This window comes from Oryza glaberrima, chromosome 12, assembly GCF_000147395.1.
Source record: "Oryza glaberrima chromosome 12, OglaRS2, whole genome shotgun sequence".
In the NCBI taxonomy this organism is placed as follows: Eukaryota; Viridiplantae; Streptophyta; class Magnoliopsida; order Poales; family Poaceae; genus Oryza; species Oryza glaberrima.
The window spans coordinates 10,350,607-10,370,935 of NC_068337.1; the positions used below are offsets into that span (position 1 = coordinate 10,350,607).

Here is a 20,329-nt window from a genome sequence, read left to right on the forward strand (position 1 = left end):
CACTGCAATTTGTCCAAAAATCATCTTTTAATGCTTTTTGAACTTTTTCATTCCGGTGAAACACATCGCACCCACGTGTGCCAATATATGCTAATATTGGCATTGATGGACAAAAGTTCGGCGCGCGAGACACGGATTGATTTTTCGATACGGACTTACTCATTACATTCCAATATGTCCAAAAATCATGTTTTGTTGCTTTTTAAACTTTTTCATTCCGGTGAAAAACATTGCACCCACGTGTGCCAATATATGTCTATATTGGGATTAATTGACAAAAGTTCGCAGCGCTTGTCATGGAGTGATTTTTCGACATGGACGCACTCATTACACTCCAATATGTCCAAAAATCCTGTTTTGGTGCTTTTTGAAGTTTTTCATTCCGGTGAAAAACATTGCACCCACGTGTGCCAATATATGTCTATATTGGCATTAATTGACAAAAGTTCGCAGCGCTTGTCATGGACTGATTTTTCGACACGGATGCACCCAATACACACCAATGTGTCTAAAAATCATATTGTGGGGCTTTTTGAGCATTTTCATTCGGGTGAAAAAATCGCACCCACGTGTGGCAATATTGGCATTAATTGAAAAAAGTTCGCTGCGCGAGTCACAAATTGATTTTTCGACACGGCCGTACCCAATACACACAAATATGTCCAAAAATCATGTTTTGGAGCTTTCTGAACTTTTTCATTCTAGTGGAAAACATCGCACCAACGTGTGCCAATATATGTCTATATTGGCATTAATTCACAAAAGTTTGCCGCGCATGTCACAAATTCATTTTTCGACATGGACACACTCATTACACTCCAATATGTCCAAAAATCATCTTTTGGTGCTTTTTCAACTTTTTCGTTCTGGTGGAAAAATCACACCCACGTTTATCAATATATGCCAATATTGGCATTAATTGATAAAAGTTCGCCGCGCGAGTCACAAATTGATTTTTCAACACGGACGCACCCAATACACTCCAATATGTCCAAAAAATCATCTTTTAGTACTTTTTGAACTTTCTCATTCCGGTGAAACACATCGCTCCCACGTGTGCCAATATATGCCAATACTAGCATTGATGGACAAAAGTTCGCCGCGCGAGTCACGGAGTGATTTTTCGACATGGAAGCACTCATTACACTCCAATATGTCCAAAAATCCTGTTTTGGTGTTTTTTGAAGTTTTTCATTCCAGTGAAAAACATTGCACCCACGTGTGCCATCATATGTCTATATTGGCATTAATTGACAAAAGTTCACAGCGCGAGTCATGGAGTGATTTTTCGACACGGATGCACCCAATATACACCAATATGTCCAAAAATCATATTTTGGTGCTTTTTGAACTTTTTTATTCGGGTGAAAAACATCGCACCCACGTTTGGCAATATTGGCATTAATTGAAAAAAGTTCGCCGCACGAGTCACAAATTGATTTTTCGACACGGATGTACCCAATCCACACCAATATGTCCAAAAGTCATGTTTTGGAGCTTTCTGAGTCACGGAGTCATTTTTCGACACGGATGCACCCAATACACACAAATATGCCCAAAAATCATATTTTGGTGCGTTTTGAACTTTTTCATTCCGGTGAAAAACATCGCACCCTCGTGTGGCAATATTGGCATTAACTGACAAAAGTTCGCCGCGCATGTCACAAATTCATTTTTCGACATGGACGCACTCATTACACTCCGATATTTCCAAAAATCATGTTTTGGTGCTTTTTCAACTTTTTCATTCCGGTGGAAAAATCGCACCCACGTTTACCAATAAATGCCAATAATGGCATTTATTGACAAAAGTTCGCTGCGCGAGTCACGGAGTGATTTTTCGACACGGATGCACCCAATACACTCCAATAGGTACAAAAATCAAGTTTTGGTGCTTTTGAACTTTTTAATTCCGGTGAAAAACATCACACCCACGTGTGGTAATATTGGCATTAATTAACAAAAGTTCGCCGCGCGAGTCACGAATTGATTTTTCGACACAGACGCACCCAATACACTCCAACATGTCCAAAAATCATCTTTTAGTTCTTTTTGAACTCTTTCATTCCGGTGAAACACATCGCACCCACGTGTGGCAATATTGGCATTAATTGACAAAAGTTCGCCGCGCGAGTCACAAAAAATTTTTTCGACACGGACGCAGCTAATACACTCCAATATGTCCAAAAACCATCTTTAGTGCTTTTTAAACTTTTTCATTCCGGTGAAACACATCGCACCCACGTGTGCCAATATATGCCAATATTGGCATTGATGAACAAAAGTTCGCCGCGCGTGTCGCAGAGTGATTTTTCGACACGGACGCACCCAATACACACCAATATGTCCAAAAATTATGTTTTGGTGCTTTTTTAACTTTTTCAATCCGGTGAAAAACATTGCACCCACGTGTGTCAATATATGTCTATATTGGCATTAATTGATAAAAGTTCGCCGCGCGAGTCACGGAGCGATTTTTCGACACGGATGCACCCAATACACACCAATATGTCCAAAAATCATATTTTGGTGCTTTTTGAACTTTTTCATTCCGGTGAAAAACATCGCACCCACATGTGGCAAGGCGGTCGAAGCGACTGTGTCAGACGTGACGCTTACCGCCCCGCACTTCGTTCCCGTTGATTTCGCCACTCGGCCGGAGATCGCCCCTTTTGTGGATGGGGTGTGCCAAGTTATCGCGCCCTCCGAAGGCCTTGGTCTCTTCACTGAGATGAACGAGTTCAGCGAAAGCTGTGCAGCCGTGGAGAGCTTGTTCGTTTGGGTATGTTTTTCTGTTTTTTTTTTGCGTGAAATTTTCTCTTTTCACTTCTATCACACTGTAATAGTTTCGGTTTCCCTTTTTCTAGGGCCTTGCCGCGCACCTGAGTGCGAAAAAGTCCGCCTTGGAAAGGCTGGATGGTTACCGGCTTCGCCTCCGGAAGGCCGAGGATGACCTTCGCGACAAGGAGGATGAAAGACGCGTCGTGGCGGACACCTTGAGGAAGATGAATGCGGAGAATAAGTCCCTGACGGGAGAGAACAAATCCCTCCGTGCCGATCTGGAGGCGGCGAACAACCAGGGTGCCGAGCGTGACCGTCAACTTGCTGTGGCCGAAGTGAGTATCAGGTCTCTTGAGACCCGCCTTGTTTCGGCCGAAGCTGCTTCTTCGACCTTGGCGCCGGCGACGGAATTCGCCAAGCAAGCCTGCTATACACTCAGGCTGGCCCTTAACGACCTCGGCGCGCGCGCGGAGGACGCCCCGGGAGATGACGGGACGGCTTTTGACTTTTCTGAGTGGACACAGGAGGCGGCTGGCTCAGTTGTCAAAGTGGCTAGCGCCTATGGAGACTGCTGCGCGCGAGTTTCAGCAGGTTTCGTGCTCAGCTTGCTTCACGAGTATGGTTGCGGCCATGTGGAAAACATTTCTGAGCTCGTGCAGGGTAATTGGCCTGAAAACTCCCAGATCTCCGGAGCGGCTTTAAGGGCCTTCCGAAAAGGGTTTTGGGAGGACGGCGGCAGGGACTGCGCGAAGACCCGCCTGCTGCCAACGCAGGGTTTTCGAGAAGATGGCGAAGGCCGAAGATATCGCTGCTGCCAACGAAGGCGAAGACCCCGGGCCATCGGAGCCTGCTGCTGAGCATGGGGGCGAGGGAGATGGAGGCCGAGACCACCCTGGAGGAGTACGATCGTGTCCATACAAAACGCCGGGAGGAAATGGCTTGCTTTTGGCGAAACCATCGGAGGACCGATTGTCAGGAAGTGATCGCCCAGCGCCGCTATAGTCCAGTTTGTGTTTCGCCCCCTTTCCCCCTTAGGGTAGTGTATGACATTGGTAGTGATGACGAACCATGTTCGTCGAATCGTTCCTTCGGGAGTGGGGATTGCTTTGGGGACAAAGACGTAATTTATCTGTAAGCTAGGCTGTAAAGCCGATGCTTTTTGTACTTGTATCATGTTGTATGACTGCATCCTTCGATTACGTTTTGAAGTTAATAAAGATGTGTTTTATTTCCTTTTCGCTATTTTTCGCATTGTCACCTTCCGTGCTTTCGTTAGGTCGGAACGTGTCGGCCCCTTTGCGTATATTAACGAAATAGGTATGCTGACTTTTCAGCTTTTGGCTTCCGTTTTCGATCAGTGGTATTCCGCGCTGAAAAAAAAGCGCTTATGTTTTCACATGGATCGAGTATAACGGTGTTCGGTTAGTTTTTTCCGAAACAAGCTATCGCGGTTTCCACGTTCGGCGAGCGATGCTTCAGATGATTCGTTTCGCCCCCCTGGCGTTTTCGCTGATCAGGCGTTTGCCTTGGTGTTTTTCCACGAATTATCATTCACACAAGTAAAAAGGCGAAAGACACAAAGATTTTATACTGGTTTGGACCTCCAAGGTGGATAATAGCCCTACATCCAGTTTTTTTCCTTTTTTTTATTTTCCTCTTTTTTTTTTGTATTTTTGTGCCGAAAGGCTTACATAATGAGAGGTGCCGAAAGGCCTATACGATAGTATGTACATTTTTACAGGTTGGCGATTTGGGTGCCACCCGTTCTAGACATAGAAACGCTTAAGGGAAGCTGCGTTCCAGGAATGATCGAACTCTTCACTTTCCAGCGTTGCTAGGCGAAAGGAGCCTATCCTGGACCTGTGCTTGATGAGGTATGGCCCTTCCCACTTCGATTCAAGCTTCCCGATCGCCACCGGGTTCGAATTCTTCCTTAGGACGAGATGGCCAGGCAATAGCTCTGTCGGTCGAACTTTTTTATTGTAAGTTGCCGAAGTGCTTGTGGCGTATTTGTGCATGTGTTCCAGTGCTTCGACTATCACCCCATCTAGGAGTTCAAGCGACACCTCGCGCCCATCTTCGCCTCCAGAGAACATCACCCTTGGTGAATTAGCCCCTAGCTCAGTTGGGGTCATTGCTTCATCGCCATAGAGAAGCATGAACGGGCTGAACTTGGTTGGCCTTGTAGGGGTCGTTCGAAGGGCCCAGAGAACAGATAGCATTTCGTCTGGCCATTTACCCTTCGCCGCCCCCTCAAGCCTTTTTTTCAGCGCTTCGAGGATCTTGCCATTCGCGCGTTCGGCCGCCCTGTTTGAGTGTGAGTGCGCAAACGAAGTGAACCTGATTTCCAGGTTTAGCCCTTCGCACATCTCTCTGAACTTGTTAGAGTTGAATTACTTGCCGTTGTCAGTGATGAACTCTTTTGGCACTCCGAAACGACAAACAATGTTTTTTCATACGAACTTCCGTACTGCTGCCGAAGTGATCGCTCCGAGTGGTTCGGCTTCGATCCAACGGGAGAAGTATTCAATGGCCACAATTGCAAACTTGTACCCATTTCGTGCCACAGGAAAAGGGCCAATGATGTCTAGTCCCCACCTGGCGAAAGGCTAGACTGGTGCGATACGTTGCAGCTTGTATTTGGGTGCGGTTTGGCTTCAGCCATGCCACTGACAGCTTTCGCACTTCTTGATTTGCTCCACAGAAACTTTCAGCACGGTTGGCCAATACACACCTTGGTGGAACACTTTGGAGGCGACCGTTCTTGCGTCCTAATGTGCACCGCACATCCCCTGGTGTATTTCTTTCGCCATTTCTTCACCCTCGACAAAGGAGATGCAGCGAAGCAAGAGTTGGAGCACCGTGGAGCGATACAGCTGCCCCGAGATTAGCTTGTACCTTGCTGCTCTGAGCTGTAAGCGCTTCGCCTCGGCTTAATCCTCCGGGAGCCAGCCGTTCTTGAGGTACTTAACGAACGGTGTTCGCCAGTCCTCTGGGTCTTCACCTAGTTCTGCCTGGTCGATTGCCATGATGTCCAGGCTTTCCGCGGGCACGCTTGGTGCGTACAAGACTTTAAAAAAGATGCCTGGCGAATGTGGGCCTTCACAGGAAGCAGATTTCACCAGGGTATCTGCTTCTTCATTCTGGCCTGATGAGGACATCCTCCACTATTACCCGCTGGCAGAGACGCTAAAGTCAGGCGGCGACCGTGTGAGCCTCTGAATAATCCCACCTTGCTTAGCTTGGGAGGAGGAAGCCACCTTAAAAGGGAGACCCACCCTTCCCCTACCGGACTAGTCTTTTAGGGAGATTGGGCCTTTCTCTGAGTGGGTGTGCCAAAGGACTGTTGGGGTCCGGGCAACCTTAAGTTATTGGGCCTCGGCCGACCCCACCTGGGCCGGATTGTTATCATGGCCTCTAGGTAAGTGTTCGACCGATATGCCGGCGATGCACTTTTCCATAGACCGAACAGCTTCCAGATATCTTTTCATTCCTTCTTCTTTTGCCTCAAAGGATTTGTCAACATGACTTGCCACCAGCTTGGAGTCTGTTCGGATGAGCAAGTGTCGAACCCCCAATGCTTTCGCCTTTCTTAGGCCCAATAGTATAGCTTCGTATTCCGCCGTATTGTTGGTCGTGTCGAACTGCAGCCTTGCGGCATACCGAATCGACACGCCCCCTGGCGAAGTGAGTACTGCCGCGGCTCCTGCCCCCTTGTGCGACCACAAGCCGTCGGAGTACATTACCCAAGGCTGTTCGACGGGCTCGGGTTCAGGGGCGAATGCCGGCGTCCATTCGGCCACGAAGTTAGCTAGGACTTGGGACTTGATAGCAGTGCGGGCGACAAAATGCAGGTCGAAGGGGGATAATTCCGCCGCCCACTTGCTGAGTCGGCCAGTGATTTCTCTGCCCCGTAGCACTTCGCCCAAAGGATACTGCGATGGTACAGTGACTTTGTGGTCCTGAAAGTACTGCTTAAGCTTGCACGAAGCCATCACTAGGGCGTAGGCAATCTTTTTCATTTCAATGTATCTTGTCTTCGCCCCTTGCAAAGCTTCGGAGACGAAATACACTGGTTTCTGGCCTGACTCCGTCTCTTGGACGAGAGCTGCACTGACCGCCACCGGCGTAGCTGCTAGATAGAGTAGCAGTTCGCTTCCCGGTGCTGGGCTGACCAGGGCAGGTGGGCTTTGCAGATACTGCTTTAGCTCGTCGAACGCTAGTTGGCATTCGGGTGTCCAGCTAAACTTTCCCGCGCCCCGGAGGGTCTTGAAGAAGGGCAAACCTCTTTCGGCTGCCTTCGAGAGAAATCGACTGAGCGCCGCAATTCGGCTTGCGAGATTTTGTACTTCGCGTATGCTCGACGGAGGCTTCATTCGCTGAATGGTGTCGATTTTCGGGGTTCGCCTTGATACCCCTTTCAGAAACAAGAAAACCCAACAACTTGCCCGCGCTAACACCAAAAACACATTTCTCAGGGTTTAGTTTCATACCAGCCGCGCGTAAGTTGTCGAAGGTCTCATGTAAGTCAGACGCATGGTCGAAAGCCTTGCGGCTTTTTACGACGATATCGTCGACATAGGCCTCCGCATTTCGACCCAATTGCATGTAAAGAACCTTATACACCAGCCTTGCGAATGTTGCTCCGGCGTTCCTCAGGCCGAAAGGCATTCTGAGGTGGCAGAACGTGCCGAACGGCGTGATGAAGGCTGTCTTGGGGATGTCGGCCAGCTTCATGTGGATCTGGTGATAGCCGGAGTACGCATCCAAAAAGCTCATGATCTTGCAGCCAGCTGTTGAGTCGACAAGGGTATGGGGAAGTCATCTTTCGGGCACACCCGTTCGACTTCCTCACCAAGACCGAGTTCGCCAACCACTCTGGGTGGTCGATCTTTTGGATCACCCCAGCCTTGAGCAGCTTCTGCACTTCGGCCTTTGCTGCCTCTCGGCGATCGGCGGACATCTTGCGCAGCTTCTGTTTCCTTGTCTTGGCATCCGGCTTGACCGCCAGATGATGCATGATGAGGTCTGTCGAAACACCTCCCACTTCGTCGGGGCTCCAGGCGAAGATGTCAATGTTCTTCTTGAGCACCTCCAGGCAGAGTTCACCATTGTGCACTGGTTATGTGGTTTGGTGTCACGCCCGGAATTTCTATCCAAAATTCCAAACGCTTACATGTGTGCAAACCCTCGTCCAGGAATCAGCCGAGGCACACAATAACAAATTGATAACAGAGTACAATTATTACTCTAATTAATAAGCGAATAAAATGACATTACAGAGGTAGATAGTTCCTCTCAATCAATAAAGTTCTAAGCAGCAGAAAATAAAAGAAACAGCGGAGGCGACTCCTCTCCACAGGCAGCTTGACCAGGGCTACGCCTAAACATCCACACCATCAGCATCACTGTAGAACTCCTCCTCTGATGAATGATTGCAAGGTGAGTATATGACATACTCAGCAAGCCACGCAGCAAATATGCAAGTGCACAGGATAACAAAGGATGGCATAGTATAGTCTCGTTTGCATAAATAGCATTTAATAAATATTTCAGAATTTAATAAAACAGTAGAGTATTAATTAAATAGTATTAATCCAATGCTATACAACATACCCTGTTGCATAGGCCCAACCATTCTGAACAACCAATCCCGGCTGCACAGTTCTATCTCCAAACCAGTAATTAACCATTCCAAACCAGGAGCTAAACAAGTTATTAACCTCATAAATTAATATGGTGAGAAATGTGAGACTAATCACGAAAGATATTGTTAGACCCGCCCATAACCGCGGGCACGGCTATTCGAATAGTTTGAACTCTGGCCAGAGGTGTACCACTGTATCCACAAGACACAACCTCAACATCATGTCAACCATGCGTCGCGATACTTGACAAGTACCCGAATAGAGATTGTAACAATACCCTCTATGTAATACAATTCAAAGCAGTGCACCGTTCATGGATCATAATCACCCCCTTATAAACAAGGTATGGACTCCCCAGCAACCCCCGTGGGCTTATCTCCGCCACTTCACAGTCTGGTGCTCTACTATGAACCATACTATACAGAAAGTAAAGCCGTTGCCCATGCTGGCTTGTAGTTGGCACGGTAAATGTTTCACAACCGAAAATCGTGAACCGGTCCTTAATTGTCATGAGCACAACCATCAAAACCATATGCTCACAACCCACCATTATCAGGTTTTAGTTGGCAAATTAATTACTTAACCAATCATGATTAACCATCATGAGCTATCATTAAGCCATCATTAAATAATAGTGAAGCATAAGTTATCCAAGTGTGCTAATGTTTCTAAGCATGGCTAAGCATATATATCTAATATCCAGCTGAACCCATATAGAAAGCTCAACTAGTCAAGTTATAATAACCCAAGGTATCAAGGAATAGAGTAATCAAGAACAAAAGGGCTATAACAAGGCAATAGATTAATTCCACCCAATGACATTCGAAAATAAATGCAGTAGTTGAACAGAAACAATAGCTTTAAACTGGATCAACATGCTCAAAGGGTTGTTTGGGATCTGTGTGACTTGCCTTGCTGGCCTTGGAACTCTTCAAAGTCTTCTCCTGCAAAATCGGACTCTCTGGGAACGTCGGAATCTAAAGAGAAAAGAGCAAAATCACCAAAACAGTACATAAACAAGCATGAACAGTACATGTGGATATTTTTAATATGTAGATCTCAATTTTAGAAAAATTTAGAGACTTGAACCAACTAAATCCGAGCTAAGATGAATTAGTTATGAATTTTTAAAGATTAAATCGGATTAAATCATTTATATAGATGTTAATTGAATTATGACGCAATAATGAATTATTTTTGAAAAGGAAAAGGGAATTATTGCGTCAGCGGCTAGGGTTCACGGTGGACCGGGTGCACGGCGGCGGTCTATGGAAATGAACGGCCGAGATCAATCTATCCAAAACGGACGGCCAAGATCTAACGGGCTACGACCGGTCTACGGTGGACGGCGTCGATGACGTCAGCGGTGACGTCATCACCGACGGCGGCTCGGCCTCGCGTGCTCGCCGGCGAACGACCGCGCGGCGGCGCGAACGAAAGGCATCTACGGGTTTCGGGCGTTGCGGCGAACTCACCGATGACCAAAACGGCGGCGGATGGTCAATGGACGGCGACGACGACGAGGAAGAAGCGGCGGCGACCTTCGGCTTGACGACAACGGCGGGGCTCCGGCGATCTACAGCGACGACGGAGGGGCGGACGAGGTCGGCGATGACTTGACGATCACGACGGCGGCTTTCCCGAGCGACGACGACGACCGGAACGACGGCGGCGCACGGCTGGACGAACGGCGGCGACGGCGGCGCTAGGCTACACGGCGCTATAGCTCTACCGGCGGCGAGAGACGAAGGCGAGGGTGGCGGCGGGTAGAGGAGACACCGGGGATCCTTTTATAGGGGCTAGGGGGCGACGGCGAAGGCCCACGGCGGCCGGCGGCGCGAAGGAAAGTCTAGGGTTCGGGGAGAGAGACGAATCCGATTCGAGATCGAATCCACGGATTTCCAAACGATTTTAGCCGACGATTCCAAAAGAGAAAAGGTAGAGTGGATCGCGGGGATCAATTTCCCTCTATCAATTTCACCGGATCGGGAAAGGGATGAACGAATTTGGAAGGGCGGCGGCGGCGCAGCTCGGCTAGGGTTCGGCCGGGCGACGGCTGGAGGTAGACGGAGACTAACAGGTGGGCCCCACCTGTCAGCGGGCGGACGCGCGCGCGCGCGCGAGCGGCGGCTCGGTTGCGGGCCGGCTTGGGCCGAGGGAGAGAGAGAGAGAGGTTTGGGTCGACTTTCGGCCCAAAGCCAAAAGAAGACTTTTTAAAACTTTTCCAATTTAAATTATTCATGAAATGCAATTCCATTTATTAAAAATACTTCCTTGGCTCAAATAAATCCCAGAAAAATTTAGGAACTATAGAATCAAGCAAAGTATTTAATAAAATTTTATCTGGCCCAATTTTATATTGGAATTTATTATTTAAAATTAGATCTTCTCTTCTAGGCTTTTAAAATTCATTTCTAATAATTCCAATTAAACAACAATTTATATATTTAAGATTTTTAGGGTGTGACAAACCTACCCCCTTAAACGGAATCTCGTCCTCGAGATTCGGAAGAACTGGCGAACAAAGGCGGATGAGCTGACTTTAATTCATCTTCTCGTTCCCAAGTTGATTCTTCCTCTCAGTGATTACTCCATTGAACCTTGCAAAAACGGATAACTCTATTCCTAGTTCTTCTCTCATCTGTTTACAAGATATGGATTGGTTTCTCAACATATGTCAGATCTTCTTGGACTTCTATCTGTTCAAGATTAGCTTCCTCGGTAGGTACCCTTAAACACTTTTTCAACTGTGACACATGGAACACATTATGGACTCCTGCCAAAGATTGAGGTAACTCCAACTGATAAGCGACCTCTCCTCTTCTACTGACAATCTTATAAGGTCCCACGAAACGCGGTGCCAATTTTCCTTTGGTGTGGAAACGATGAACCCCTCGAAGAGGCGTGACATGAAGGTACACATGATCTCCTTCTTCAAAACTTAGATCTCTACGGCGATTGTCGGCATAACTCTTATGACGAGACTGAACCACACGCAATCTTTCTTGAATGATCTTTACCTTTTCTTCTGCTTCCCTCAGGATATCAGTCCTGAAAACCTGACGTTCTCTCGTTTGATCCCACAAAAGCGGAGTGCGGCACTTCCGACCGTACAATGCTTCATAAGGAGCCATTTGAAGACTAGCTTGATAACTGTTGTTGTACGAGAATTCCGCGTAAGGCAAATTCTTATCCCAACTTCCACCGAAGTCTAAAGCACAAGCTCTCAACATGTCTTCCAAAATCTGATTTACCCTTTTGGTTTGTCCATCTGTCTGCGGATGATAAGCAGTACTAAAGTTCAGCTTGGAACCCATCTCTTCCTGAAGCTTTTTCCAAAACTTTGAAGTAAACAGGCTACCTCGATCAGATACTATCTTCTTAGGAACACCATGCAAACACACAATCCTTGCCATATACAATTCCGCCAAACGACTTCTGGAAAAGGTGGTCCTCACCGGGATAAAATGAGCCACTTTGGTAAGTCTATCGACTATCACCCAAATAGAGTCATGGCCCGATGACGTTCTGGGTAGACCAGTGATGAAATCCATACCAATTTCCTCCCACTTCCATTCTGGTATCTTCAAAGGCCGCAACAAACCTGCGGGTTTCTGATGTTCTGCCTTGACTCGCTGACAAACATCACATACTGCTACATATTGATGAGGACATCAACACCGTCGATACATCCACGTCCCCCCATGTACAGCATGATGGTCCTATTACCCGCGCTCGTGCACGTCAACTAAATTATCAGGTGAGTTCTTTCTTGAGTTCATATTCCTCGTCTTTATACCCCGGAGACGCGTGCACTCGTGTTTTACTCAGGAACGATGGAGAGGATCCAAAGGGAAGAGGATTCGCGCGGGGTGGATTCGGACTGCAGGGCAGCGCCAACTTCTGACGGCCGCCACGACTTCATGTGAACTCCGATTTGGGCGTGCAAGTACTTCATGGAAAGCTTATCAAGTCTACTTTCAAATGGATCCAGCCACATGTCCATATCTCTTCTGGAGCGGCCGCAATTGTCATTTTACTCCCGACTGTTTTCTGTCCATGGTGCTGCGTCACCTCTTTTGGCCCAATGGGCTGTGTATCCAAGTTGGGCCCATTAGGGGCGCGTCCTAGGGTTGGAGCACGACCCTATGGTCGTTCTTCCCCTCTTCTTATACCTCTAGTCGCCGCCAAGAACAGGCGGGTTTTGATGATAGAGATAGCTACTTGCTACCGGCTCGCAGCGCGCGTGTTGGCTAAACCGCCCGTCTGCCTGTAATCGGAACCCCACCATATTGTGTTTGATAGCGAAACTTTCATCTTTATCTAGCAATTTCAGTGCTTGTCCTACTTGTTCTTGCTTGTTCTTCGATTGCTTGCAGGACGAGTGCCCTCGTGGCCGGGTTGACACGCACCACAAGTTCGCGGCGACCATAGGAGACGGTGTATCGGTTGCTAAGGCGCAGCGTCTTTGGACGGTTGTAGTCGGGCCGTGAACGTCGTCTTCATCCAATCGAGTTATCCCTTACCTCTCATCGAAAGATCGGGCCACAAACCCTAGCGGGTTCGCATCAGGTGGTATCAGAGCGTGGTTCATCGGTGAGAGAATTTACCCTTCCCTTCGTCATTAATTTTTTTTTTCTTTCCTATAGTCCAGAAAAGACCAACAAAAAAAAATAGTAGATTAGTTTTCCCGTGATCCTATAGACCATTGTGCCTTTTTACTAGTACTGCTTAGTTAAGGCTTGTTGAGTTTTCGATTGCATCGGTTGTGTTAATTTGCTGGTCTTAGTGTTAGGCGATTAGAGTTTCGAGTTCTTGCCACCACCGCACATCGCCACCTTCATCAATTTTGCCGTCATCACCACCGTCTCCACCATCGCAGTCACCCACCAAATCACTTTCTATTTGTGTTTGATCTGTTGCCGATAGCTTTTGTGAGTTGCCTTGTAACCTGCCGCCACTAGAAAGGAAATAGAACCCTGATTCGAGTGACCTTCCTTAAAACAATCATATCTTTTTCATACGGACTCGAAATTAGGCTTATAATATATCCACGGACATCTACAAAAAAAGTTACATCCGTTTCTCCCCCGCTTCGCCGGGTTCGGCAAATTTAAAATCGCCAAATTCCTCTTGCAAAATTCTGTTTTTGTGGCGAGAAGCTTCGGGACCTATTCGCATAGCACTTTGAAAAAATTCTACAAGCTTCATACTTTGTCCGTTTGAGATAAGATTTTCTGTGGTTGGTTCCAGTGTGCTCCTGGTTGTGAAAAAAATATCAAAAAAATAAAATAAAAAAAAAAGTTGTGTCTCTCTCCTCAGCACTAGAGAGAGCAAGCAAAAAAAAAAAAAAAAAAAAAAAAAAAAAAAAAAAAAGAGGATCCAGCGAGCACACCCCACCATTCCCCCTTTGTCACCACCTTCCACCACCGTTTCTTGTTTTCGTTGCTGTTTGGGTTTGTGTTTTGTGGCGTCCTTTGTGGTTAGGCTCGCGTCTCTACTTCGACCAGCCTAGGACCAGCACTGTACACTATACCCTTGAGCGATTATTCAATTTGCTTTGGCTAACGTGGTTTCTAGTTTTCTCTTGAGCATTGCTTTCAGCCCACCAACAGCTCCACCACAAACCCGACTACAGCTTGACAGGTCTTGTTGCTACAGCACCGATACACCTCGTTCCACGGTTGCTAACTTGTGGGTTGCTGTCCCCCTCCTGTGGGCAAGGTAAGAACTGGTAAGAGCTTGTGAGACAAGCTGCGAGTGAAGTGAGAGTGAGCGTCTTGCAAAAGCTACATCCCAATAGTTGTGTAGGGCTTACATTACATCCTCCACTGTTTTGTTGTCCTTCATTTCTAACCCATGGCAGGTCCAGAGGATAAAGATGAGGAGGGTGCATCTCATTCCCCACGCACCAAAGGCATCATCCAATACTTTACAAGGCAAGTGAAGCAGCACACAGAAGGACTTGATACAGATTTGCAGGTGACAAATGAGAAGATTGGACAATTGGAGTCCACGCAGATCTCCACCAACACTAAGCTTACAGGGCTGGAGACAGCGGTCGCCCGCATTGACACTAGCCTTGCTGCTCTTGTGAGGCATTTTGATGCTCTCAATGCTGGAGGCACTGGTGGGGGTAATGACGATGACGTTGACGGAGAGTACGTCGTGGATAATTTGGAGGATGAATATATTGCTGACACTGAACAAGATGATCGAGATGCTCGAGATCGTCGACGGCTAAACAATCGACGAGGTATGGGTGGTCGCCGCCGACGCGAGGTACGCAACAATGATGATGCTTTTTCTAAAATTAAATTTAAGATTCCTCCTTTTGATGGAAAATATGATCCTGATGCGTACCTCTCTTGGGAGGTTGCTGTTGACCAAAAATTTGCATGCCATGAGTTTCCTGAGAACACTAGAGTTAGAGCTGCTACGAGTGAGTTCACCGATTTTGCTTCGGTTTGGTGGATAGAACATGGCAAGAAAAATCCTAATAACATGCCACAAACTTGGGATGCTTTGAAACGGGTCATGCGGGCTAGATTTGTTCCTTCTTACTATGCACGTGACTTGCTGAATAGGTTGCAACAATTGAGACAGGGTGCAAAAAGTGTAGAGGAATATTATCAGGAGTTACAAATGGGCTTGCTTCGTTGTAATTTAGAGGAAACTGAGGACGCTGCCATGGCTAGATTTTTGGGTGGGTTAAACCGCGAGATCTATGACATCGTAGACTATAAAGATTACACTAATATGACCCGATTGTTTCATCTTGCTTGTAAGGCTGAAAGGGAAGTGCAGGGACGACGTGCTAGTGCCAAGGCTAATTTTTCTGCAGGTAAAACTTCATCATGGCAGACACGCACCACTCCTCCGGCCGGCCGTACTGCTTCTCCGTCTTCCACACCCACAACCAGTCGAGCAGCACCTCCTCCATCTAGTGACAAGTCAGCATCAAAGGCTGCTCAGCCAGCACCGAGTGCTTCTTCAATGGCATCCACAGGCCGAATGAGAGATGTTCAGTGCCACCGTTGCAAGGGCTTTGGGCATGTGCAGCGTGACTGCCCTAGCAAGCGAGTTTTGGTAGTCAAAAACGATGGTGAGTACTCCTCTGCTAGTGATTTCGATGATGATACACTTGCTTTGCTTGCGGCTGACCATGCAGATAATGAGCCACCGGAAGAGCACATTGGAGCTGCATTTGCGGATCACTATGAGAGCCTCATTGTGCAGCGTGTCCTTAGCGCACAAATGGAGAAGGCGGAGCAAAATCAGCGACACACGTTGTTCCAAACAAAGTGTGTCGTCAAAGAGCGTTGTTGCCGCATGATCATTGATGGAGGTAGCTGCAACAACTTGGCTAGCAGCGAGATGGTGGAGAAGCTCGCACTTAGCACCAAACCGCACCCACATCCATACTACATCCAATGGCTGAACAACAGTGGTAAGGCGAAGGTAACAAAACTGGTGCACATTAATTTTGCAATTGGAAATTACCATGATGTTGTTGAATGTGATGTTGTGCCCATGCAAGCATGTAATATTCTGCTAGGTAGACCATGGCAATTTGATAGGGATTCTATGCATCATGGTAGGTCAAACCAGTACTCTTTTCTGTACCATGATAAGAAAATTGTGTTGCATCCCATGTCTCCTGAAGATATTTTGCGTGATGATGTTGCTAAGGCTGCCAAATCCAAATGTGAGAGTGATAAAAAAGCCCAATCTGATGGCAAGACACCTGAGACAATCAATTTGAAACCCAAATGCTTACTTGCTACTAAATATGATATTAATGAGTTGATTGCATCACCTTCAGTTGCCTATGCTTTGGTATGCAAAGATGCTTTGATTTCACTTCACGATATGCAGCATTCTTTGCCCCCTGCTGTTGCTAACATTTTGCAGGAGTACTCTGATGTGTTTCCCAAGGAAGTGCCACCGGGGCTGCCACCGGTGCGCGGCATTGAGCATCAAATCGACTTGATCCCAGGTGCTTCCCTACCGAACCGTGCGCCATACCGAACCAACCCTGAGGAAACCAAGGAGATTCAGCGTCAAGTTCATGAGTTGCTTGATAAAGGGTATGTACGCGAGTCTCTTAGTCCATGTGCGGTTCCGGTAATTTTGGTACCAAAGAAAGATGGTTCATGGCGTATGTGTGTTGATTGTAGAGCTATTAATAACATTACCATTCGATATCGTCATCCTATTCCTAGGTTAGATGATATGCTTGATGAATTGAGTGGCTCTATTGTGTTCTCCAAAGTTGATTTGCGTAGTGGTTACCACCAGATTCGTATGAAGTTGGGTGATGAATGGAAAACAGCATTTAAAACGAAGTTTGGGTTGTATGAGTGGTTAGTGATGCCTTTTGGTTTAACTAATGCACCCAGCACTTTCATGAGGTTGATGAATGAGGTTTTGCGTCCTTTCATTGGAAAATTTGTGGTGGTCTACTTTGATGATATCTTGATTTACAGCAAGTCTATGGGTGAACATTTTAATCATTTACGTGCTGTTTTTAATGCTCTTCGTGATGCACGTTTATTTGGTAACCTTGAGAAGTGCACCTTTTGCACAGATCGAGTTTCTTTTCTTGGCTATGTTGTAACTCCGCAGGGGATTGAGGTTGATCAAGCCAAGGTTGAGGCAATTCAGAGTTGGCCGACTCCTAAAACGGTCTCACAAGTGCGGAGCTTTCTAGGACTCGCGGGGTTCTATCGCCGCTTTGTGCAGGATTTCAGCACCATTGCTGCACCATTGAATGCGCTTACAAAGAAGGGAGTGCCTTTCACTTGGGGCACATCACAAGAGAACGCCTTCCACATGTTGAAAGATAAGTTGACCCATGCACCTCTTCTCCAACTTCCCGATTTTAATAAGACTTTTGAACTTGAATGTGATGCTAGTGGGATTGGATTGGGTGGTGTTTTGCTACAAGAAGGAAAACCTGTTGCATATTTTAGTGAAAAGTTGAGTGGGCCTGTTCTGAATTATTCTACTTATGATAAGGAATTGTATGCTCTTGTGCGAACTTTAGAAACATGGCAGCATTATTTGTGGCCCAAGGAATTTGTCATACATTCTGATCATGAGTCTTTGAAGCATATTCGTAGTCAAGGGAAACTGAACCGTAGACATGCTAAATGGGTTGAATTTATTGAATCTTTTCCTTATGTTATCAAACACAAGAAAGGGAAGGAGAACATCATTGCTGATGCTTTGTCTAGGAGATACACTTTGTTGACACAACTTGACTACAAGATTTTTGGCCTGGAAACAATCAAAGACCAATATGCGCATGATGCTGATTTTAATGATGTGTTGCTGCATTGTAAGGATGGCAGAACATGGAACAAATTCGTCATCAATGATGGGTTTGTTTTCAGAGCTAACAAGCTATGCATTCCAGCTAGCTCCGTTCGCTTGTTGTTGTTGCAGGAAGCGCATGGAGGCGGTTTGATGGGTCATTTTGGTGCCAAGAAGACACATGACATCCTTGCTAGTCATTTCTTTTGGCCACAGATGCGAAGAGATGTTGGCAGGTTCGTTGCTCGCTGCGCTACATGTCAAAAGGCTAAGTCACGCTTACATCCACATGGTTTGTATATGCCTCTTCCTGTTCCTACTATTCCTTGGGAAGATATTTCAATGGATTTTGTGTTAGGATTGCCTAGGACCAAGAGGGGGCGTGATAGCATTTTTGTGGTTGTGGATAGATTTTCTAAAATGGCACATTTCATACCATGTCATAAAACTGATGATGCTTCTCATATCGCTGATTTGTTCTTTCGAGAAATTGTTCGCTTGCATGGTGTGCCAAACACAATTGTTTCTGATCGTGACACAAAATTTCTTAGCCATTTTTGGAGAACTTTATGGGCTAAATTGGGGACTAAACTTTTGTTCTCTACTACTTGTCATCCCCAAACGGATGGACAAACTGAAGTGGTGAATAGAACCTTGTCTACTATGCTTAGGGCTGTTTTGAAGAGAAATATCAAGATGTGGGAAGAATGCTTGCCTCATATTGAATTTGCTTATAATCGTTCCTTGCATTCTACTACAAAAATGTGCCCATTTCAGATTGTGTATGGTTTGTTGCCTCGTGCTCCAATTGATTTGATGCCTTTACCATCTTCTGAAAAACTGAATTTTGATGCTAAGCAACGTGCTGAGTTGATGTTAAAACTGCATGAGACAACTAAAGAAAACATAGAGCGCATGAATGCTAAGTATAAGTTTGCTGGTGACAAAGGTAGAAGGGAATTGAATTTTGAACCTGGAGATTTGGTTTGGTTGCATTTGCGAAAAGAACGATTTCCTGATTTGAGAAAGTCTAAATTGATGCCTAGAGCTGATGGACCATTTAAAGTGTTAGCAAAGATTAATGAGAATGCATATAAGCTTGATTTGCCTGCAGATTTCGGGGTTAGTCCCACATTTAACGTTGCAGATTTGAAGCCGTATTTGGGAGAAGAAGATGAGCTTGAGTCGAGGACGACTCAAATGCAAGAAGGGGAGGATGATGAGGACATCAACACCGTCGATACATCCACGTCCCCCCATGTACAGCATGATGGTCCTATTACCCGCGCTCGTGCACGTCAACTAAATTATCAGGTGAGTTCTTTCTTGAGTTCATATTCCTCGTCTTTATACCCCGGAGACGCGTGCACTCGTGTTTTACTCAGGAACGATGGAGAGGATCCAAAGGGAAGAGGATTCGCGCGGGGTGGATTCGGACTGCAGGGCAGCGCCAACTTCTGACGGCCGCCACGACTTCATGTGAACTCCGATTTGGGCGTGCAAGTACTTCATGGAAAGCTTATCAAGTCTACTTTCAAATGGATCCAGCCACATGTCCATATCTCTTCTGGAGCGGCCGCAATTGTCATTTTACTCCCGACTGTTTTCTGTCCATGGTGCTGCGTCACCTCTTTTGGCCCAATGGGCTGTGTATCCAAGTTGGGCCCATTAGGGGCGCGTCCTAGGGTTGGAGCACGACCCTATGGTCGTTCTTCCCCTCTTCTTATACCTCTAGTCGCTGCCAAGAACAGGCGGGTTTTGATGATAGAGATAGCTACTTGCTACCGGCTCGCAGCGCGCGTGTTGGCTAAACCGCCCGTCTGCCTGTAATCGGAACCCCACCATATTGTGTTTGATAGCGAAACTTTCATCTTTATCTAGCAATTTCAGTGCTTGTCCTACTTGTTCTTGCTTGTTCTTTGATTGCTTGCAGGACGAGTGCCCTCGTGGCCGGGTTGACACGCACCACAAGTTCGCGGCGACCATAGGAGACGGTGTATCGGTTGCTAAGGCGCAGCGTCTTTGGACGGTTGTAGTCGGGCCGTGAACGTCGTCTTCATCCAATCGAGTTATCCCTTACCTCTCATCGAAAGATCGGGCCACAAACCCTAGCGGGTTCGCATCACGCAGTTTTCTGGGTCTCGCAGGTTATTACCGGAGGTTCATAGAGAATTTTTCCAAGATTGCTAAGCCCATGACACGACTGCTTCAGAAAGATGTGAAGTACAAGTGGTCAGAAGAGTGCGAGCAGAGTTTTCAGGAGTTGAAAAATCGCTTAATATTAGCACCCATTTTGATTTTGCTTGATCCTAAGAAGGGTTTTCAAGTGTATTGTGATGCATCTAAGCTTGGGTTAGGATGTGTTCTGATGCAAGATGGGAAGGTGATTGCCTATGCATCTCGTCAGTTACGCCCACATGAGAAGAACTACCCTACTCATGATCTTGAGTTAGCCGCAGTGGTTCATGCGTTGAAGATTTGGCGTCACTATCTTTTTGGTACTCGTACGGAGGTGTATACGGATCACAAAAGTTTGAAGTATATCTTCACCCAGCGGGATCTGAACATGAGACAGCAGAGAT

The 20,329-nt window shown here is 46.6% G+C and overlaps 1 protein-coding gene across 1 annotated transcript; it reads left to right on the forward strand.

Moving 5' to 3' along the window:
- Positions 1 to 2,731: 2,731 nt before the first annotated feature.
- Positions 2,732 to 19,480, forward strand: LOC127756263 (uncharacterized). The gene is made up of 12 exons (XM_052281649.1): positions 2,732 to 2,782; positions 2,868 to 3,441; positions 14,034 to 14,153; positions 14,296 to 14,711; positions 14,805 to 15,315; positions 15,409 to 15,552; positions 15,601 to 16,009; positions 16,340 to 16,596; positions 17,026 to 17,673; positions 17,809 to 18,574; positions 18,728 to 18,983; positions 19,014 to 19,480. Exons 1-12 carry the CDS (start codon positions 2,732 to 2,734, stop codon positions 19,206 to 19,208), a joined length of 4,347 nt encoding a protein of 1,448 aa, XP_052137609.1. The 3' UTR covers positions 19,209 to 19,480.
- The last annotated feature ends 849 nt before the right edge of the window (positions 19,481 to 20,329 follow it).